The 24,252-nt window shown below is 37.2% G+C and overlaps 1 protein-coding gene across 1 annotated transcript in view; it reads left to right on the forward strand.

Moving 5' to 3' along the window:
• The window catches only part of LOC101154973 (collagen alpha-1(XIV) chain), a gene marked incomplete in the record, with an annotated part of 150,396 nt that overhangs the window by 110,294 nt on the left and 15,850 nt on the right, over positions 1-24,252 (forward strand). Inside the window, 6 exon segments of the mRNA XM_023963971.1 lie at positions 10,934-10,987; positions 13,126-13,221; positions 13,675-13,728; positions 20,954-21,007; positions 23,086-23,139; positions 23,223-23,294. Of these exon segments, the coding sequence (XP_023819739.1) occupies positions 10,934-10,987; positions 13,126-13,221; positions 13,675-13,728; positions 20,954-21,007; positions 23,086-23,139; positions 23,223-23,294 (384 nt within the window).

The following is a 24,252-nucleotide window of genomic DNA, read 5'->3' on the forward strand; positions in this document are numbered from 1 at the left end:
GATACAATTGACTGCATAACTGCTGAATGTAGTTGCTTTTAATTGCTTAATTACATAACTTTTAGCTGTAAAAGCTGAAGGTTCTTCAAAGGAAATATTTTGAGTAAATTGCTGAAGCTGTTTGCATAAAGCTTGCAGAAGGTTTCTTAGCTTTAAGTGAAAAGCTTTTTTTTTATTGTCATGCTGCAATTAGACATAAGTGGAAGAAAAACCACAAGTTCATAAATGCCAGAAAAAGGATACTGAGGGGGAAATGCATGGATATACTGTACATAAAAAGTTGCTCAGCGATTTGAACGTTTCTTAAGAACCATGTAAAATATTAGTTAAATGCCTAAAAAACCTTAGTAGATGGCAAATTAAACAAATGAGCTAGCATATTGCGCAAATATTTGCCAAATTAGCTAGTATGTTCTCACAATCGCCAGTTAAAACTAACTTTAAGAATCAGCCAAAAGATTTAGGAAAATTGAGGTATCTTAGTGTCCGTCTAGGGCAGGGGTCGGGAACCTTTTTGGCCAAGAGAGCCATAAATGCCACATATTTTGAAATGTAATTTCGAAAGAGCCATACAATAATGTAGTGTCCCTTCCCCACACTGAGGCACGGAGACTTAACCTCTTTTAAAGTTCTTTATTCCGATTACTGCAGACCGCAACAAACGCGTTCAATGAACTCCAGAACTTTTAACGCGGCCCAACAGCCATCCAACTCAGTCCGCGACAATTTGTTTAAAACTAAATATACAAATGAATGTGTGCATTTGATTTAATTTCAACATTTTTAAAGTACAATAAGTCTGTGGATTCTTTTTAATATTGTTATTCTGTTGCTAATAAATGATGAGTATTTCTCGTGGTAGTTTTGTTGATGGTCTAGTCTTGTTGATACGTGGTGAGTTTCTGCTTCGTTCAGGCGTTGAGACTTTAAACGTGATCTTAGGTCTGAATGTTCTGTAGATGTGACAAAGACTGCTCACATGCAGACGGGGAGCCAAACACACACTCACACGCTGCAGTGAGTGACGGGAAGCGGGTTTTACGTTTTTACAATCCCTGCGCGATTCACCTGCTGCCTGTCCCCACAACACCTCAGCCCCACCCCCTGCTTTCTCCCTCACACATCCCGTCCCCGCATCTGCGCGCTCTTTCTCAGAGACGGGAGCGCGTAGTTTTATGCACGTCAATTCACAGGTTTCCAGCTGGTACAAACTCTGTGAAATAATAGATAATAGTAACTGATAGCGCTGGCGCAGATTTCTCTCTCTAAGCACTGCTACTACTGCGCGCCTCTGGCATCGCATCGCGCCCGAGAAGGACTGGTCTAATGAAAAAAAAAAAACTATAATTAAAGATTTGTCTGCGAGCCACATGTGACCATCAAAAGAGCCATATATGGCTCGCGAGCCATAGGTTCCCGACCCCTGGTCTAGGGGCTGTAGAAGCAAAAATGTTTGGCCCACAGGTCAAAGGGTCACAACTAGAGGCAGTTTCCTACATTTTGATGTAAAAATCATGACTCTGTGACAATTGGTGGTTAAGTTAGAGTGGTTTATTCTGCTGAGGGCCTCTTGTGTTGGACATATTTTACTTTTACAATAGGGGTTATTAATCTTCAGACAAACCAAAGGTATGACTGAATAAACCCCTTTTGTAATTGAGGCCAAACTTTATTAATTTCAACCATGTTTGGAAATCTTTGGTGTTGGACCGGACGGAAAAGGAAAGAAGGGAAGAAGAGAGAGGGATGTTAGAGAGGGGGGGGGGTGATAGTGAGAGGCGGGGTAAGACCATGAAGCAGCATAGAGCAGACAGGTTTGCTGGTTGTTTATCATTACGGTACGGTTCAAATGTAGTACAAAAAGGGCGGGGCCTGTTCACACACACTCAAATATTATCAACACACCTGCTAGCTGCAAAAATGTTCACATGTCAACATGTACACAAAACAGATAGTGTTCACAAACGCATACCTATGCCTTTAAACCAACAAGTGTGAAATCTTTCGTTCATTCAATCATGCAAACTATTAGTGCAAAGGTGAGCTAACACCTGTGTTCAGGTGAGTGTTTATGTTCTTCTAAAATGGATGGTGGAATGTGCAAAGAAGGAGAAGGAGCGCCCAGCCACACCCACACCCAGACCCCCGCCGCCCTTGCCAAAAAACACCCCTAACTGCATCGGAGCAGCTGACTTCTTTGACGGTTTGTTTTGATCTGTTTGACATTTAGCTGTACACTAGCAATATGCTAGCTCAGTTGGCTAATTTAGTATCTACTGTGGATTTCTATGCTAATCAGATGCTAATGCTAATTTGACCTTTACAGGGCTGCCAACTTTTCATAAAAGATTGTAGTGACTGTATAAGAGAACTGGAAGTGTGACGTCACCCATAGAAAACCAAATTAAGTCACTTCAGTTGCCATTTTTCCTTTGAAGTGGATCTCTAAGGATTTTAGTTTACTTATTTTGTCTTTCAAATAATAGTAGAGGGTAATGCAGAGTTTTATCCAGGCACAAGACTCACTGCCCTCGTTTTTTAATCTCTGCATTTTAGAAATCATAACTGGTTTAGCTGACTATGAATCTCTATTTTATTAGGACTTGGTTAGGTCATATTAACCAAGTAATTAAATAGGGAGACTACAGAATACCTCCCTATTTCTTACTACCACACAATCATCCTCCCAAAGCTGTGTTGACACACACCTGACTTTGTATGTATGGTATGACAAAATCAGGCCATTCATTAACCTGCTCAGTTATCGTTCTAGAGTTAGTCATAACCTTTTGAGTTTTTCTGTTTGTTAAAAATGATCTTGTGTTAAAATGTTTCACCAGAACCTTTATTATGGAGCTCCAAAGTAACCAGATTTTTTTTATTTTTATCATGTATCAACAATGGGTTTGATAGTTACATTTTGTCATTTAAGTTTATTTCTTTTAAATGATACAATCTTAAAATAGTGAAATAAACTTGTTTTGAGCCACTCCTGACATGACACTAAATTAAGAGGCCTCGTGTGCTTTTTCTATCCTCTCAAATGCACACATCAGATGACTAAGTAACATAATGATTACATTAATGTTCAGAACGGTTTTGTATTAAAAATAGGTTTAAAACAAGTTTTTATCTTCTCCTGCACAGCAGTACGTATAGTTTCTGTTCAGAAACAAAGTTAGTAAATTACAGAATAGCTTTATTAGGGTAATTGCAAGAATATCTGCTGAATCAGAAGGATATTTTTTAAGAATTGTATTTTTAAAAGAAACATGCACATGCTGCTGTCAGATTAAAAGAAAACCAAATTTTTATATACCCTATTTAGTTTTGGTTTATTTCAAACACCAATGAAAAGTCAACAGACACAGTGGTTTAAAAGACATAAAATAATACAGTGTGCTTGAAAAGGAGTGGGTTGAAGATAAATCTTGTCTGCTCCCACCCCTTTTTACAAAACATGATGATGTGCGTATTTAATATGCGTATTGCTATTTACAGATAGTTACAAAACATTCACAATATAATTCTGCATTGCAACTGTGCTAAAGTGACATTTTTTGTTTAATCGTTTCTGGCCTTATACAGTTCAATTAGTGACTTCTTGTAGGTTTTTTTTAATACATTGTTTTAAACCTTCATCCAATCCATTCCATAAATCCACACCACAATTAGATAGACACATTTTCTTTTTTGTTGTTTGAATGCACTGCTTTTAAAAATTCAGTTTTTTTCTTAGATTGTAACTCCTGTCTCTTTTCTTTGAACATTTGCTGTAAATTTATTGGAAGTAAGTTGTATCTGGCTTTGTACATGACGAGTGCTGTTTTCAGTTTCACTAGATCCCGTATTTTCAATAAACCCGACTTTAAAAACAGAGCGTTTGTATGTGACTCTTAGTCCACTCCATGTACAATTCGAAGTATTTCCCCAAACTTCTGCACTGTACTGTAAATATGGTAGTATGATGGATGAATATATTAGTAAACGTGCTTTTTGAGTGAGAGTATGGCATGTTTTTCCCAACACTGTTATGTTTTTAGCAATTTTAGGTCTGACCTGCTTTATTTGTGGTTTCCAGCTTATTTTGTCATCCAGAATTACTCCAAAGAACTTGATTTCTGTCACTCTTTCCAGAACATTATTATCAATCGCCACTTTTATTTCTAAATCTGAAGGAATGTGGCGATTTCCGAAAATCATGAATTTAGTTTTGTTAACACTGAATGAGAGTTTATTATTGTCAAACCATTGTTTTAGTTTCCCTAATTCTGTATTTACTGTTTTTACAATTTCCCTGAGATTCTCCCCTATACAGACTATACTTGTGTCGTCTGCATATAAAAAGTATTTGAGTGTATTTGATACCAAGTGTATGTCATTGATGTAAAGGATGAACAGTATGGGACCTAACATTGACCCTTGTGGAACTCCATAGCTTAAATTTAGCAGGGATGATTTACAACCTTCCAGTTGGACAAACTGCTGCCTGTTATTAATGTAACTGTTTAACCATTTTAATGCTGGTCCTCATATTCCATACTTTTCCAGTTTGTTTACTAAAATGTTATGATCAATAGTGTCATAAGCCTTTTTTCAGATCAATGAACACTCCTACTGCGAACTCTTTATTGTCAGTGCCGTTTATAATTTCTTCGGTTAGTTGCGTAATCGCCATGGACGTTGATCTGTTTTTTCTGAAACCATATTGGTCGTCAGATAATTTGTTATTTGGTGTTTGTCCCCTGATTTGTGTAGTGGGATTACTTTGGCTATTTTCATTTTTTGTGGAAATGTTCCTGTTTGAAAGGATAAATTGCAAATATAGGTTAGCGGGTCAACAATGGAATCAATCACCTTTTTTATCACCATCATATTAATTCCGTTACAGTCTGTAGATGTTTTGTATTTGAATTCGTTGACGCTTTTAAGAACTTTTGCTTCCACGGGTCTGAAATAGATCGAGTTTGGATTTCTTTTTATGCAGTGTTCGACAGTTTCTTTTTCTGATATTTTTGAACACTTTATTTCGTTGGCTAGCTTTGGCCCTATTTTTTATAAAATATTCATTAAACTCCTTTGTCATGTCCTGAATATCATTGCACATCTCATTTTTATCAACTACAGAGTCTGGGTAATTTGTTTTCTCTTTGTGTTTCCTGATGACACTGTTCAGTACTTTCCAAATTTCTTTAGTGTTTGATTTAATTTTTTCCAATATTTTTGTGTAATTGTCTTTTTTGCATGTTCTCATGATACTGGTTAGTTTGTTTTTATATTTTTTGTATCGCTGATCCGCTTCAACAGTTTTGTTTTTTAAGAATTGCTTATTTTTCCTGTTCACATAGTGAAAGTCATAGCTCTCAAGCTGGAAGTGTCAGCTTTTTTTCTGAAATTGCAATTATTTTGAAAGGTTTGTTAAATTGCTGTAAGTATTTTTCAATGGTTTGGTGATTCGCGTATAGGCTTCTGCTGTTGAAATGTATGATTGAGAGTTTGTGATTAGGATTTGTGTTTCTATTGTATTCTTCTTCTGTGTAATAACTGCATTGGTTATTTACAAAGTCAAAGAAATTGGTATCTGGGTCAATGTCTACGTCCATAGTTGTGTATTATTATCTTATTTTTTTGTGTTAAAGAGGACTGTACTTTTGCCGTCTTCTTTCAAAATTGATCCAGTTCTTCCATCTCTCTGATTGCGATTACTTTTGCCTGTTCAGGTGGGCCATTTAGTTTAATGAAAAGTACAACAGTTATAATTTAACTATTATTAATAAATAAATACATAATATATTAATTTATTTATTATTTTATATTTAATATTTAAAGGCTACATGTAATGAATAAACGGGGCTATTGGCTGCAAAAGCATAAAGTGTGTTTTTATAAACAGTGGGAGACTTTCAGCTCTCACTCAATTTTGTCATTATGAAAATGGAGCAATGCGGCGCTCTCTTTCCCTCCGTGCTTCCCTGGCCTCTGGCTCTGGGGGCCTTGCGGCGGCCCTGCTGGCCCTGGCCTGGGTGGCGGGCTTGGTCGCCCGGGCGGCGGTTGTTCCCTGCCGGTTCCCGTGTGGCGTTGGGGGGATTCCGGCTGCCGCTGCTGCTGCGGTGGGGGTCTTGGGGTGGGGATGGCTGGGCACTCTCCCTCCTTCTTTTCTCATTCCACCATCCATTTTAGAAGAACATAAACACTCACCTGAGCACTGGTGTTAGCTCACCTTTGCACTAATAGCTTGCATGACTGAATGACTGAAATATTTCACAATAGTTGGTTTTAAGGCATAAGTATGCGTGTGTGAACACTATCTGTTTTGTGTACATGTCGACAGGTGGACATTTTTGCAGCTAGCAGGTGTGTTTATAACATTTGAGTGTGTGTGTGGACGGGCCCCGCCCTTTTTGTACTGCATTTGAACCTTAACATAATGATTAACAACCAGTAAACCTGTTGCTGTATGCTGCTTCATGGTCTTATCCCCCTTCCCCTCCTATTATCACCCCCTACCCCCCCTCTCTCTAGCGTTCCTCTCTCTTCTTCCCCTCTTTCCTTTTCCGTCCGGTCCAACACCAAAGATTTTCAGACGTGATTGAAATTAATAAAGTTTGGCCTCAATTACAAAAGGGGTTTATTCAGACATACCTCTGGTTTGTCAGAAGATTAATAACCCCTCTTGTTAAAGCAAAATATGTCCAACACAAGAGGCCCTCAGCTCTCATCTGTCTGCCCAGCTTTTGGACAGGACAAGTTAAAAAAAAAAAAAAAAAAAATGAAAATGGAGCAAATGGTTCCTTTAGAGGTTTCAGACCCCTTGTTTAGCTGTTGCATTAATAACATAATTCAAGGTACACATAAACACTGTTTATACAAAATGTAGATGTAACTATCAGGTCAGACATTTCATTTTTTTCCACTCTTCTTTGTTGTCTCTCTTTGTTTGTAGTTTGGAATTCTGAACAAATGAAGTCCCATCAATCAAACCCTATTGTTTTTAAGAAAAATAGCACAGCAATTAGAATTCCTCTGACATTTTTTTACTGTATGATAGGAGGAAGGTTCTTATGAATCTCTGTATCAGCCGGCTCAAGCCCTTCCTTTCAGCTTTCTAGATTTTACTTTTGTTTATGTGTTTTTATGTATCTTTTAGCAGCTTTCCTCCTGGTGCAAGAAGTCAGGAGAACATATAAATTCAATTCAATTCAATTCAATTTTATTTGTACAGCCCAAATTCACAATAACAGTCGTCTCGATGGCCTTCGTGTCGGTAAACTATCTGTCCCATGCAGGTTAATTTTAATTAGAGAGTTTTGAACACAGGAACTCAAAACGTGCATTTACACACATTTTGTATAGACTTTTTATTGGAAGTGGTGGCTTAAATGCATGATGCAGAACCGTATGTGAACGTAGCTTAACACTAAAGGAATAACAGAGAAAAATAGAGGTCTCATTTGAGATATTTATTCCTAAAACTTGTTTTTATTTGAAAAAAAAAAGATGGATTCAGACTATGTTTTGCACTCACTTTTCCCTCAAAATCTAAAAAAAAATCTTTAAAGTAATTACATTAAGAAAAAAAATAATTGTGATGCTCTTGTGGAGAAACTGCTTGAAAATAAACACACAAAGGGCTAAAACGAGAATAAAACCTTTTTAAGAGTTTAAGAAACATGTCTGCTCTCAGAGCTGTAGATCAAAACCTTCCCACCAAAAAATGTGTCCCCATTGAGTGAATATGTACTTTGGTCTGTTGTTTGTCACACAAAACCTAGTCTCACAGTGGCAAAACCTATTCATTTCTTTTGGTTTCATTGTATTGATCGGCTTTGCTGACCTGCAATCTGTACCGCCTCATTTGAAACTGAAGCAGCTCAATACTTCGCATCTGTCAAAAAAAATTCTATCTGGCCTTTAAAGGTGAGACATGCTCCCATGTGAATGTGTTAAAAATGAATAGAACTCATGATGTTCCTGATACCAGGCCTGTTTCTAAAAGACTCAATTTATCTGTCTAATTGCTTGGTTTGGGGACTTTTAAAGTCGTCATTGAGGGTTTTTGTACTAATAGCTAATCAAAATATAAATATATAAGATGTTGCAGTTGAAAGCTGGTTTCAGGTTTTAAATTTAAAAAGTCATAAAACAACAGTTTGGAGAAAAACTCCTGAAAATTAAACTGTCAGTGCTGTCACTGAGATAAAGTCATCTTATTGTGCATTTCTCATTTCTTTTCTGATGCGTTTCTTCCAGTCATCTGGGTATTACAGGTATTTTAAAAATGTAGTCACTGTTGATTTTGGGTGATTAAACCCTATAAACCCTTTTTTTTAGTATCCCTTAGCGTTTTTGCTTAATAAAAATGTTTGATTAATGACCAAAACAAGACTAAACTATCATTAACTAATTAGAGGCTTGACCTTCTTGTCCCAGGAATGACAAGGAGCAATTTGAGCAGAAATACACCCTAATTAGTCCCCCTTTCAGCTTTTGATGAATTATATCTGTGATATTGTAAATATAATCATTTTTAATCTGATTGAAACCACAAAGTTACTTAATTAACTGAAGAATAGTTACCCAAGTGATTGTGTTGATCTAAACAAACTGGTTAGTCACTAGATCTTACAGTTTTTCTCAGTGGCTTTAGTACAATTCTCAGATCAGAATTGAAGTTTGCAAATACGTGTGTGCATTTCTCAAAACAATTTGTACAAACAGCAAAACACTATGGATTTCTTGCAAAAGCCTGTAACTTGCTCAAAATCTTTAGTTCATCTCTCAAAACTAAGTCTTTATGTCATTGAACATGTCAGTGCCATCAGAATGTCAAGTCCTTGTGTCACTGTCTACGAACAAGACAGTCAAATGACTTAGTCATGTTGTCAATATAACTGTGTACTTTAGAGGGAGGTTCTGATGTAAACTATGGCTAAAGTTTTGATGACAATTGTTGTAAAATGGAAGTTACACCTTTTTTGTTTGATTGCAAGAGACTGGACAAGATTCACATTTACACTTTTATTGTTCATATTGTAATTTGTTGACAGACCATGTCATACCAACATAGAAAAAACCCACTGCAAACAGTTACACAAAGGGAAAAAAAGATAGGACAATATTCTGTCCAACAGTACAGGCAGTGCAGTAGGAATTGGTGTGGTCTTCCTACACCTCTTGTCGTTCCTGTGTGTTAGGCCACAAATTCTCATCCACATCACAGCGAATATCCTCTCTTGCAATGCAGCGAAATATGTTTGTCACATTATGACAACTTGGTCAACCATTTTGCAGTTAATGACTTATACGAGGAACTAATGACTAGGTGTTTTGAAGAGTAAGACTATTGCACAGTGAACTATATAATACATTTTGATCAACATGACATAAACAATTGGTAATGTAGCAAAGAGCAGAGAATTGTACATAATCATTTGCATGGATGTACCAAAGCAATTGCAACTTGTTCAAAGAAGTGAGAAACTGCTTAAATGATGTGCACAAGTGACATCATGATGTGAGGATTGAACAAATAGTTTTGGGAATTTCATTCTGATCTGAGAATTGTACTAAAGCGACTGAGAAAAACTGTAAACTGGGCTTCATGTTTGATGTACAACTTCCCTTTCTTGTAATACACCTACGCAAGTCAAATAAGTATTTGGTCTCTCTGTTTGGTGATGTATCTCTTATCCAACCCTTTCAGTGTCTTTGGTTTGATCCAAATGTGGATTTGAACTCACAACTTCCCAGTTACAGAGGTGACACAGCCACTCAGCTGCAGAGATTTTTCAAACATTTCCAAAACTTTCATTTTTATCTAGTGAGATGATGCAACATAATCACACCTATAAAAGGTATATAATTGTTATGAACCTCTTATATCTGAGACTTTGCTCCCACTGCACCTTAATGTGCTCAAATCTGGTTGTTAATAGCTTATCCCTTTAGACAAAATAGGTGTTTAGGAGCTTTTTTTATGCACTTTTATACACCACATAACTCCTATGCTACACTTTATCTGAATGGTTTTAGACCAATATGGCAGAAAAATGGTTTATTTGTTTGAAAATAAACCTAATTTGTATTTATTTTTCATATGATGCTCATTTTTCTGTAAAAGTCACCATACCTGGACCCAACAGAACCAAACTATTTCCTCTGCCTTGTTTGACTGTTGATGTTGCACCTATTTCTTGAAACTCTCTTTTATATTTAAAATATTTAGCGCAAATTCAACACTTTCCTTTGTTCAAACTGAATTTAAAATGTGACCAGAAATTCAATGAAAAAGTAACAAAAAAAAAAGAGGAGTTCTCTCAACCTGGTATCACAAACTAAAATGCCAAAAACATCTTAAGGTTTTGCGTCTCCTGCACAGCATGTCTTAGATTTATGTGCAAAGTGGATGAAATGCTTCTTGATTACAAGGCAGTGGACTGTATAGAACATAAAAATAGGTCTTGCACCAGTGGGAAATTAAGAAAAATATTTACTCCACCTCCCCTTTCACCAACACCAATAGCAAGAGAAGTCTTTTTTTTTTCTACAACCTTTTTTTTTTTCTTCTAAAAACTATTTAGAAACAAGATGGTCCATAGTAGACATATGCTTCTATAGGGGAGGGATAGATCAAAAATGAGTTAAGGCTGTGTTTGACAGTCTTAAGCTTTGGCTGCAAACTCAAACAGCTGCTGCTTGACACAATACACAACATAAAGGTAAATCCCTTTTGTGTAAAATCCTTTTAAACATATTGTTGTCAAATAAAGTAGTTAAATGAAACAGTTTGATAATAATAAAGCACAGACCATACTGAATAAATTAAAAGTTTTTTTTGTTTGTAATTATGACTTTATTTATGTTGTTTTTTTCTTTCATTTGTGTGTTTAGGATTATTCACAAGCTGTCTGCTTTTGCTGTGTTTTTGTTTCAGGGTGGTCCAGGCATGAGAGGGACCAGAGGAGACCGAGGAGAGCCAGGCATGACGGTTTGTGACACATACTCAGACGCTGTAGAAATGTGTTTTTGGACATCACCCAAACAGTTTCCCCGCCTAAAGATGTGGATGCTGCTGAGTTAAGAAGGGAACAAACTTTATTTCATTGGATGAGCTGTTTTATCTGCTTAACATTAATGGAAAGATAATCCTAAATGTGACAAAGTTGTTAGTTTTTATTTTTATTTTTTTCTGCCTGACTTCAGTTTATGAATTCTCTGGCAGATATTACTTAAAACTGAGGACAACCCAAAAATAAAGGAATCTTTTTAATGTTTAATGTTTTTACCTTTTTAATTTTAAGTTCACATTTACTTCTTTTCATATCCATAAACAGAAGCAATCATCCTATTTGTGAATAATGACGATGAGGCAGACATTACATTTTTGTTGTGTAGCAATCAAAAAGCGTTTTCCTTCAGCAGCTGCTCACTGCAGTCTCCAAGATGCAAAATATACTTGAGCTAAAAGAAATGAACGTCTGGAAAATCCACTTCTCATCTTTTGTCATCTTATTTTTGGCCACAGACTACAGACTTTGACAGCCCCCATCACTACCCGGCAAGCTTCTCTTTTTTTTTGCTGAATTTTGCTTAAAATTTGTCATGCTCCACTCTTTTTACTATGCTTTTTTATTTAGACTTTGAGTGACAGTATGAACAGTGCAGCACATAGAGGAGCCCGTCCAGAATGAACAACTAACACATTTGATGGGACATTTTCAAAAATGACTTTTATAAAGACAGGTGATGGAAGGTTTTGAAAGTAACCGGAATTTTAGGCACTACAACATTACTACACATCTACACAATTACAACTACACAACTACACAATTACTGCACTACACAACTGACTTCCTGATCATCACATCATAGTCTGTTTACATTTATCTGATCACATAGTTTTGTTGTCTTGTCGACAATGTCGCGCAAACGTTTCCACTGCAGAGTGCGCGTAACATGTCTGATGAGTGGATTTATGGATTCTGACAGGGGTGTGGTTTTCCTGTTTTGGTCTGAATATTCTGCATGTTGAAGAACATTAATGCTCAGCTGCAGCGTCACAGTTGCTGCGCTTCAGCAGCTTCTTCCACATTTAATTCAGTTGTTGGATTATTCTGTTTTGAGAGACACGTTTCTTTCTTAAATTATATTTTTTCAACCGAATTAGCTAACAAATGTGTTCAGTAACTTGAATTTTTGAAATATCTTAAACTTTTCTGCAAGTTTGGAGCTAAATTTGAGTGATTTTTATTTTTCATTTAAACAAGATGTATCTTTGACCCATCTTTGTTTTTTGTTCTCTGTTCATTCATGTATATCTGTGATTATTTTTGGTCGTTTACATGAACAGGAACACATGAACCCAGAATATGAGCATTTGAAAAGTAAAATAATAAATGCAGCTGGAGGAAGATGGTTTTGGCAACTTCTGCTTCTAATCCAAAAAGGTCAGAACGTTGCAGATCAGTTATGGTTTGCAGGAATGTCATTTTTGTTGCTCCTGTGTCAGTGCTTTCTTATGGAAAATGACATACTGAGCTCTCACTGTGCAAGAAGTGATAGAAAACCACTCCAGCATGTAGCAATAAGGCTGATTAGATGTTGTAAATTTAATTTTGTAGGTGTTTTGTGAGAAAGTGTGGCCCTCGAGTGGAAAAAAGGACTCCTCCATTACCTTGTAAATAGGTGATGCTGTCAAACAAATAACAATCCCACCCTGATCCTTCTTAGAATTGGAGGAATTATAAGAAGATCAGGTATTGTCATGGAAATTAGGTGTGTTTGGATATGGAATTTGAGAACCCAAAGGAGTCCTAAGGTCCTGATGCAAAACAATATTAATGACTTTTTGCCCCCGTGGCTGTCTCTGCTGAGGCCATCATCCCTCTTTTCTCTATGCTCGAACTGTTCAATTACACAACCAGCAAGAGGAGTGACTCCATCTTCAAGTAATTTATCAAACTTGCGTTAGACGGGCGGATCAGAAACCGCCGACATCTTCTTTACAGCCACCTTTTCTCCACTGAACATGTATGTCATGGATGTTTACCAAAGGCAGCATGCTGTGCAGCATGTTTGAAAGAAAGGTTGTAGAATTGTGTTAATTTTGTGCAATTTCTGTTAAAGGGACCTCAGGGGCCAACGGGGGAAACTGGCCCTCCTGGACCTACAGGACCAACTGGTCCTCAGGGGCCCAGTGGGGTTACCATTCAGGGACCCCCAGTAAGTCTGTTTTCAATAATATCACAGGAATTAGCACTCTGCGTGTTTCACTGAAATTAACAGTGATTAGTTGTTTCTGAATTCATACTACACTAAAAGAAAGTAAAGTATGAATAACATTTTAAAGGAATGGGCATTTTTCTGCCATCTAGACAAATATGACTTTTTTTTGTTGGTTCCTGGTTGGTAAAATATAAAATTTTATTTATTTAAACAATATACTCACTGAAAATCTGCAGTTTTCCCCCATTTTCCCCCCAATAATTCTGTCCTGTAAATGTGCACAAAGCAACCAACAGATCTTTGCTTGTGCTGCCAGTATGACAAAAGCTGACATTTTACACAAAAGCTATTTGTAGTTTTTCTGTCCAAATGTGGGGTCTGCAGGGCCAATTCTGGCTGTAGCTTTTAAGAAAGCCGATGTCGATTCACAGAAACTTTTCCTGTTTTTAGGGTGTTCGTGGGGAGAAGGGAGACAAAGGAGAGATCGGACCAGCTGGACCAATGGTAAGAGAGGATCTATTATAAAATACATTAGATGAAAGTTGGGTGAGAAAATAAAATCAATGAATTAGGACCAAAAATATTAAATAAAGCTCTTCCAACATGTTATGTTGGTATAAACCTACATTGTTCTGTTAAAATTATTTATTCTAAAAATATTAAATTAATTAACCCTGGAAGGCCCACTACGTCAAAGAATAGACAGATAATTCAAATATTTCAGATTCAATATGTCTTTTAACCCTTTGATGAATCCACAGAAAAACATTTGCGATATAACTTTTCTATGAGATATAGATAGTATAATTTATGATGCATTGGGTGATTAAGTACATTTTTGCTCACAACAATGTTTAAGATGCAAAAATATTCACATAAGTGGTCAGCAAAAAATCAATCTTATTTACCCGCTGGTTTAAATCTGTTTCACACTTTTTTTAACATAGTGCATAAAGAGTTGGTCAACACATTTTGCTTTGTTTAAATACAGCAAGTAGTCATTTAAAAAATGAGTAACAATAGAGTTATTCTCACCATAAAGATTAGAACATTAGAACGTTTCCTGCCAGTTTGAAAGGAGAAAAAAAAACCCTTTCTGCTGCCCCTGTTGGAATGATGATGCACTACAGGGTAAAAAAAAAACATGGACTATTTTATGTTCAGTGGGTTTTTTGGGGAAAGTTAAACTATGCAAATAAGTGGGGCCACTGAAATGTGTGAATCAAATATGATACAAATGGTTGTAAAAGGTTAAATTGAATGGAAGTACTACCAGTAAACAGTAACATAACGAACTGTAAAAACTAGGGGTGTTTGAAAAAATCGTTTCAAGGATATATCACGATATTTCGTTTGGTGATATTTTTATCGATTCGAAATGCTGTCAGGACGAAATCTATTAATTATTTGAGCGTCCTTCAGCGTCTGACCCCTACCTGCTGGTTGGCAGCATAGCCCACTCAGTGAGCCTCTTTGAGCAGCTCTACAACAGATAAAACAACTACAAGATCTCATCAAGAAGCAGTTTGTTTTTTTGTTATGAGACATGCGCTATACTTAGTTTTTACTTAGGATGGGTACCGAACCAAAACGCTGTGCCATGTTGCTGCCAGTATAATAGCAAAACGCGGATTGCTGTGCTTTTTCCTTTAAGAACCAATATATGTTAGATTACCAAAATCAAAGCACTATGAATTTGCCTGGGTAAAAGCAACTTATATATGACATACAGTTGCAGGGCTTAACATTATGATAAATTTTACCATTCTATTACAATCAAAGGCGTATTATGCTCAGGTAGTATTTTTGCTTTTAAAGTAGACTCTTTAAAAAAAGAGAAGAAACTGTGCTGCAGTACAATATCGCGATATGTATCGTATTGTGGGACGCGTATTGGAATATGTGTCGTATCTCCAGACTCTTGCCTCTACATTCCCCTTGTAAAAACTATGAAACAATTATTTTTCTACTAATATTTGATCATTTTAAAAATCTATCAAATCAAACCTGCATTTTATTTGCACCCTTGTAAATAAATTGACAAACCAAATCAAGGGAAAAATTTTCATGAAAAGCATGATTCTGTGCCAGTCATCTGTCAAATTTGCTGGGTTTTCCTCACACCCTTCTGTCATTCTCTGTTCGAAGGTGTTATTCTTCTAAGAAGTAATTTTAGAGTGCTCATGTGCAGTGCTTTTGTTCATTTCCTTTGAATCTTTTGCTCAGAAAAACCTATTATTAAAGGGAGGTTGTGGCACAAAGTTCCACTCGGAAGTTGGAGAAAGAAAGGAAGTGTCAGTGGGGATCCCAAAGACACAGGCACAGAGCAATCTAATGAAATCGTTGAGATGTGAATAATTATTAGCAGCTTCTTCAATATTGGGCAGTGAACCAGTGGAAGTAATGGTGAATTAATTTGATGGTTCCCTCCTAAGGAGTCTTGTACATAAGCAACAAGAAATCAAAGTTCTAATGTTCCAAAAGAAAATACTGTCTTCAATACCTAAAAGATAGAAAAGGTGGCCAAAGTTTTTGCTGGTTAACGCTCAAGTTCAATTTTTATCTTTGTGTTTTGGGGATTTTCTACTTTCAAGTGAGAAAATTTGAGAGATGAATTTATTTGAAATGAGTCCCTGCATGGCATCTAAAGTCTAATGCTAGGTTCACACCGGGCATGTGTTGCTCATTCAAGAACCGGTTAAAAGCGGTTTCTTGAATGCAATGTTAACATGTGGTGTTCACACTGGACTGTAGCTAACCAATACTTGCACATGTCGACCTCCTACAGCTAGGAGAGGCTTAGTGCAAAATGTTGAAGCGGTGCACATGTTGCAAATCTTGCTCCAGGCTTTTTCTTTCTCAACTCTGTTCCAATATATGGAAGACTGTGTTAAATAATACTGGATGGGCACAAAACACAATTATTAATTTCTCCTCCATGATCACTTTTCAAACAGTTGCCACTTCCATGAATTAAAAAGGATGCCATCCATATATCACTACCAAATGTATGTTCCTGATTAGTCAAAGTTCAACCTAGTTTAACTATCAACATTCGATCATAGGCTACGCACTATTAACGTACAGGTGATGGCGTCAGACGGTGTCCTCACGCCACGCTTCAGTCGTTAGTGAGGTGTGTGTTCTGGCCCCTTTCTGACCATGCATAAATTCTGCCTATGCTTAGGTGATACATGAGTGCTCGTAGGACACTCATAGATGCTCACGCAAACTACACTCTTACTGTCTAATTTCCTCATTTCAAATAATGTGTATTTATCAAGTGGACAGCATTCATGGGCCTCCTGCTCAGTGCACGGGGTTTGGGGGAGTAGAAAAACATACCTGCATCTCACCTGCTTCCCTCTTACTTAGCCATATGTCTTTTATAGGGAGGGGTTTGCTATGAGCCTGGAGCAGCCCTGTAGAAAAGATGTGCATGAACATTTTCATTCTAGACGCTTACGGAGCAATCTACGACCTTGATAATTTGTGCAGGAATTTTGGTTCACAATTTTTTTCCTGAAGATAGCCAGTATCCACCTGTAAGGGCAGTTGTGACTAAGGAAGTTGTGTGTTTTCTTTTGTATAGTCCACAATTAATGCTAGAAATAAACCAATTAATCAAATCAAATTAAGAAACATCAAATCATGTCTATTAAATGACTGTTAAACATGACGTTCATCACAGGTGTAACATTTATGTTTTTTCCCCTCCATTTACCAACGAAAGACATTTTGGGAACCAAACAAATGTCCAGCCAGTTATTTCTGAACTGACTGGACTGGGGGACTGAATGCCCTCATTTTAAATAAACAGGTTTGGGGTGACATGTGGGGAATTCTGGTGCAGAGCCAAAAGGCAAACGAGGATATGCAGTTCCAGACAGTGCTTCCAGACAATGTCAGGCACATCAGTCTACTTTTAACACACAGAGTTCTAACAGAAAAGGCAATTTACTACAGTTTAACTTTGAAGTTGTAGAACAAAAGTTATTTCTAGTATAAAAAGCAAATTCTATTAAAAAAGTAAAATGGTGTCACTTACTCATCTAGTCTGTCAGACGACTTAAAGCGATGGGTTAACCTGCCGATGTCACTCACGGGCAGCACAGCTTCAGTTAAAATGAAAATCTGTTTTCTATTATCTCCATACAACCATCCACTAAATGGTTGAAATCCATTTCCATATCCATACCCATGTTTTTGAGCAAAACTAAACCACCCAGAATTTATTTAAAAACTTGGAAAACCACTAAATCTCTCGGTGGCTTAGAGTTTCCAAACTTCCACAACTACTTCCTTGCTCATATACTGCAGCAGTGGTCCCCAACACCCAGGCTGCGGACCGGTACTGGGCCGCAGACAGAAAAATAGAATACGTACACTTACTTCCATTATTTCTGTTGTGTTTTACTTTGGAAAACTGCCAGACTCTGTCTTGACGCATCACCTGACTTTAAGCAGCTGCTTGGACCACTAAGTTAATAGCCTAAAGTTTCTTTGGAGAGAAAAGGAGGGAGGAAACCGAATAATTCAATTCAATTCCATTTTATTTTATATTGCCCGATATTACAACAGTATTCGTCTCAATGGGCTTCATACTATAACCATGCATAAGTAACATGAAGTCATGGAATTCAATAGGTATTGGCTAAACTAAACAGAAAAGGCTAAACTGAGCATCCCTGCCCTGTGGACCCTCATTCTTGCTAAGGAAAAACTCCTAAAAAAAAACGGATTCTAGAAATAAGAAGAAACTTTAGGGGTGTCCACATGAAGGAGGAATCCTCCCCCAGGATGGATTGGCAATGTACGAGAACTCTTAGAAAAGATTTAGCTTTACATGGTGACATGGTGGATTGACGTTTCTTATTATATTTAGAAAATACCAGTTGTATGATGATTGGGTTGTTGTATTTTTCTTTATTTTTTCATCATTAAAAGTCGAATACTAAAGTTAGTAAAGTTAAAAACTTTTTTCCTTTTTTGAAAATTTGAAGGAAATACATGGAATAAGTAATACCAACCTATTTAAATGAAAATAACTGAAGTCAGTAATAAGCACAGCGTTTAAATTGAATCAGAGGAATTTGACTCCATCGGAATCAGTGAATCAATTTTTGATCTTTTCATCATATAAACCTCTGTCCAAAGTATAAATATTTCCAAGTAACATTGCAAACGAGATGACAATGCCAACTGGTAAATGGGAATCAGGTGGGGGTCTTCTGGTGGGGTTGGGGGTCCGGCATGTTAGGATCAGGGTTCTCATTGAGGTCCTGGTTACTCAGGGTGGGGGTCCTGCTCTGCGCCTTGAGGGGCGTGTTTAAGCCAGTCTTCTTCTTTCACTAAGAAGCCATTTGCTGGACAGGAAAAAAAAGGCTAATGAAAACAAATCAACTAAATTTTAAAGAACACTTTTCATTTATCAGTCTGTAAATAAACAAATACAGCAAGTAGAAAAAAAAGGAAGACATTGTTTGTTCTGCTTTTGGTGTTCTTAATGACTGATATTTTTCATATTTATTCTTTACAACTGATGTTCTATAGACATAAATCTGTGCATTCAAGTCTGTTTGTTTCTCTAGTTTTGTTAGGAGGGGCATGGCAGCCCCTCCCACGAGACAAAGGGAGAAACTACAGAGAGAGATGCAACAAATCTCAGCGCAGTGCTATCTTGTTCTCTTTGCCTGCACACTCCCATTAATAAAAACTGGCAGTTCTGGCTTGTGCTGCATCGTGTAATAACATGCTTTGTCAGAAACAGAATTATGAATAGCTGTGTGTGGTGCAGAGAGGAAATATAGGCCCTTTGTTTTATATGAGAGACCACAGGGTGTGGAGTAACTGGAAAGCATCACTTTTATGAACTCACACTTTATTTCAAGGAATAAAATGTTTAAATGATGAATTGTCGACAAATGATCTGCCTCTTTAAAAGATTGCAGAATGTATATTTCACCAACTCTAGACTTTTTGTTATTTGTCTGTGTTATTAATATGCACATTAATATGCAACATCAGCAGCACAAGCCACTTGATGTGTGCATGATCTGCACATTTCCAAAGCTTTATTTGTTCTTATCACTTTTCTTTCTTCCCACGAAGCTCTGTCAACTAGTGGCAAACTGTTTGCTGTACTGGCAGAAGTTCTTGTCCACCAGCAGCATCTGTCTTTTGCGCAGGCTTTTTCTACAGCTCTCAGAGTGAAATCAGCAAAGGAGATTTTACTCCAGATGTCGAGCAAGAATGAATATTAGCCGACATCTAAGCCATGGCTCGTCATTAATCAACTGAAGTCTTGTCCTCTGTGACCCTGATCTGTAATTTGGACAACCTTTACCAGTGTTAACTGTCCTGTTTTATGAGCCTTTCACCGAAGTGCGGAGATGAATCACGTTAGCACTTAATCTATCACCTTTTGGATCTGACAGTGTGCACTGACCTGCAGGGAGAGCAATCAAAGGGAAATGAGATACAGTAGCAGGTTCAATCGCTGAAATATTGTTTCCCATAGATCCATTTTATGTGTTTGGCTGCAACTTTAAAGCTCTTGTTTTGACCTTTGATTACCTGTATTCATAGATTTTTATTTAGAAAAAGTTAGACTGATAGTTTAGGGCAGGGGTGTCCAAATCCAGGCCTCAAGGGCCGGTGTCTAGCATGTTTTCCAACCAACCTGCCATGGAAGCTCCTCATTGGTCAAACCCACCTCATCTAGGTAATCTGTAGCAGATGAGGCAGGGTTTCTGGAAAACCAGCAGGAGGCCAGCCCTCGATGGCTGGAGTTTGACACCCCTGGTTTAGGGGCTCCCACCTTAGAAAAATAAAGTACAGGACAGCCAGAGACAGGTTCAGAATGCAAAAGTTACATTTAGCTGCTTTACCTTGAAAAGAAAATTGCTCATATAATTATAAAATACAAACAGGGACTTAAAAAGTAACAGGACTAAAAAAAGCATTTAAACATTATGCCTGTTTCATAATTTAAAACCTTTTAAATGAGGCTAATAGAGAACAAAAATGAGAATTCTTACCTTTCCAAAAGTTTAAAATTGAAATCTAACAACAACAACAAAAGATTTTGTTTGTTATTGATTTTGTTTGTCTTGTAAGCAAGAGTGATGGTGAAAAGAAAAGCAAAACTGGTTAAGGAAGCCTTACACATAAGATCTTTTCATACTTTGTACTTCGTTCTTTATTATTCCAGCTGACAGGCAAACAAAAATACATGTACCAAAAAAAAGAAAAATCGGAGCCATCGGGCATTTCTAAAATTTCCTCATTTCATGACTAAAATAGCAGATTTAAACACAATGGAAAGGTTTTTATAGGGATATAAATGATAAAAGAAACAAAATAAAAATATCTAGTACTGAGACTAACAGCAGTATTGCTTCAAAACCACAGAAACTAACAGATTGAAAAGACCTAAAATACCATTTTTTTGGTGAAGCTGTTATGTGCCTTAGATATTTAGTTTTTGCTGGATTGGACTGTACCATAACAGCATGAAGTTAGTTGAATCTTTTATGTATCAGTTTGTGGACTCCAGATGCATATTGAATCATGTGAGAGGAAAAGATAAACAACCCTAGTTTGTGCCATATTTAAAAGATGCTTTTGGCATTTTTGATTGATCTTGCTGTCCAACAACCTTTACTCTGTTTTCATGTTTAGTAAGTTAAAGTTTTTTAAATGCAGACATGTTTGTGTTTTTCTTCAGGGCGTTCCTGGAGGTCCTGGATCGGCGGGGAGAGACGGCCCTCTGGGACCCAGAGTGAGATGCAATCCTTTACCATTAATGTCCTCTTTACTTTCCTAAATTCTATTTTATACCATAATAAATTCAAATGTGTTGTTAATTAGAAACCAGATGTTATAAATGACTTTAAAATGATATGATTTGATTCTGTTTATAATGAAAATGCACTTTAAAGAAAAAAAAAGGTCAACGCGGTCGCCCCAGCTTAGACGCAGTTTAATATTTGGATAAAAGGCAGGAAGAAGGTTTAGAACTTACACTTTTTTTCCTTAATGAGTTTTTTCAGCCCCTGAAGAAAAAAAACCAAAGGGGCAAATTACAGAAACACTTCAAGATTCTATTATATTAAAATGTACTCTGTTCTTTTTTTTAAAATAAGTTTTGAAAAAGTGTTCCTTTTGTTTTCAGCTAATATGACTTCAAATATGTCACATTGCCATGGCAGAATGTTGATCATTTCTGCATTTGAGTTGGTATCCATCTGTATTTTGGAAAAGCATCCATTCAATTCAAACATTTGTCTGAATTTGAGCCGACCAGACAGATTCGAGCTTCTGTCAGGTCATCAATAGCTGGTCCAGTGTCTTTGGTTGCGACTTATGGTCGTGCCATCAGACTACCTCCATGTGTTTAACATGACATACAGCTTTTTCATGGCATTTGATTGGGAACATGAGATACTCCAGGCCTCTTTGTACCATTTTTTTGCCTGATCTCTTCGGAACACGCTTTAACAGAAGTGTTTGGATTCCTCGAGATTTATTTTTGGTTTTGTTATCTCAGTCATTTGACAGTTTGCACCTTGTGGTGAGTTTTGTTCATTGGTTCTGGTGTTGTTTATAGTCTGCAGAGTTCTCCATCAGCTACTTGCGTTTATTCCAGATTTTTTCTTAGTATCCCTCATCAATTTGTCCACTTCTCCTGTCCGTGGCATCTATGATGGATTTGCTCTGCAGCTGCAGCCTGCAATATAGTTGAACTCTGCCGGTCGAGGCTTCATACTTTCAGCTTCTAGTTTCATATTCCAGGTTTGCAGACGCCTGCATGTCAAGAAGCTGCACTTCCTAAATCATTTACATAAACTCTGTGTCATTAGATGAAGGCTTAGGCAAATTCAAGAAACATAAGAAAGTAAGCCTTCACATTATCTTCATGCACAGCTGGGATTGTCCGTATGAATTATTCCTCATCATAAAACTGCAGGCTCCCTCCTTTGGCTGCTGTTAGCCGAGCTCTGCATAGGGTTTGAAAACAACATACACAGTTGATGAGATTCCATTTGTGAAAGCTCCGTAATGCCAGATGGCTGCAGTTGGTGCTGACAGTAGTGAAGCTGGGCCTCACAATACAATGCCCAGCTGAGCTCTAAACACTCCACCACAAAGGCAGCCAAAGGGTAGCGTCAGCAGGCGGCTACAGAAGGTTCTGAACATGTGTGTAACACAATACCAGAAAAGTTCCCTGGTGGACTTGAGACCCTGAGTGAAGTAAGTCTCTGCAGATGAGGCATCTGCTGTCTCTTTGGCTCGTAGCAGCTCCAGCGGTCATCATCAACGCTGGTGCTCACTTTCACGCCTGTCATGTGGTTTCGTTCAAGAAGACGGCTGCTGGCTGAAGCTTCCTCTTAGTGTGTGGAGCAGGTGTGGTCTTCTCTAGCTTTTCATAAGGAAAGAACAATTCTAGAGTAATATTTGTCTGCTTCTGGGAACAAAAAAGGCTTTTTTTTATATAATGGTCAAGCAGATGTAGTAGTACTGATGATTTGTACTTTGTTAAATACACTGATACACTGTTTTAAAAATTAAAAATTACCCACAAAAAGTGACCTGTTCTGTTCATTTACTGTACAGTTTCAGTTTGACAAATTTGCAAATTTGGAGTTGTTTTTTTTTAAAAACCCACGTTCCCCAGCTATGATGTACTTCAATTTCTTGTATTTTTTTGACGGTTCTGGAAGAATAAAACAATGTTTTTGTCTAAAACCTCCTAAACGTCATTCTGATCCCCATTACAAAAAAAAAAAATGAAAACAGCCTTTTGCCTTTATGATATGTACATGATATGCTGGATGTTTTATATTCTCACTTCTTCAGGGTCCACCGGGTAACACCGGACCACAAGGGCGTCAGGGACCTCCAGGACCTGTTGTAAGTCAGTTTTTGGTCTGTAACCCCCTTTTTTCCCCCCTCCCTTTTTTAGAAACAGTTTGCTAAAGTTGTCCTTCTTCCAGGGAGCCCCTGGGGCTCCTGGAGCTCCAGGGCCAGGTGGATCAACAGGACCTCAAGGAGATCAAGGACTTCCAGTGGGTGAAAAACACTTAGCTTTTCATTTTGAACTCATTTAAAAGCCCTGCTTTGAAGCAATTTTACTTATTATAGGGCTACATGGTAAGGGTTACAGGAAACACTGAACGATGACTTCTGACTCTGAGTATGTGATCAATATTAGGACAGACTGTACTGTTTGATTTTCATACTGCCAGATGCATTACTGACCAAAAAACTCTTTTAATCAAAATCATTCAAGAAAGCTAAATTTTCTTCTTCTTTTATTTTTTTATTTTTTTCGCTCCAGCTCAGACACTGGTAAATTGAGCAAAATGTAGAGATTGTCCGGATTATAAAGCCTTTTAGATATTTTCAAAATATTTGTTTCTGTAAAGTTTTAGATTCTGAGCATTTACTGCAGATAAATCTCTGACTGGATGATGACGTTTTTCCATTCACTTTATAAACACTGATTCACAAATCAGATCGTCTCAAAGAACTACACAAAAAGAAACAATAACTCAAGCAATTCCATTCAGTTATTCCAAATCTTTATAATACCATGAAGTCCAGATCATCGCAGTGAAGACAGATTGTTATACATATTTTATAATACCAGCCTGTATAATGGCTTAGTCACAACTGCCCTCGCGGGTAGATAAGAAATCCCCCTTTCAAAACTAGACCTAGACAGAGGTTGAGGTCTGACAGGGCAGAAGAGAGAGGGGTAGACCTGCACATAAACCGCAAATTTATTGTTATCGTGATATCAAGCTGTGCAATGCGCATATCGCAAAAGACAGCGAAAAATGCAATAAATGGTAACCTTAAATGTGCTAAAATAATCTTATGGCAGCTTAAGGTATTTAAAAAATCAAAGAAATCCCTTTATGCATTTGACCAATCAGATGGAGCCCTTTTATGTTAGATGTTACATGTTCTTTTGTAGATGAGGGTCATTTGGAGTTTAATTCAAGTTATGTTGACTCTTAT

The sequence above is a fragment of the Oryzias latipes genome, chromosome 16 (assembly GCF_002234675.1).
Source record: "Oryzias latipes chromosome 16, ASM223467v1".
NCBI lineage: Eukaryota > Metazoa > Chordata > Actinopteri > Beloniformes > Adrianichthyidae > Oryzias > Oryzias latipes.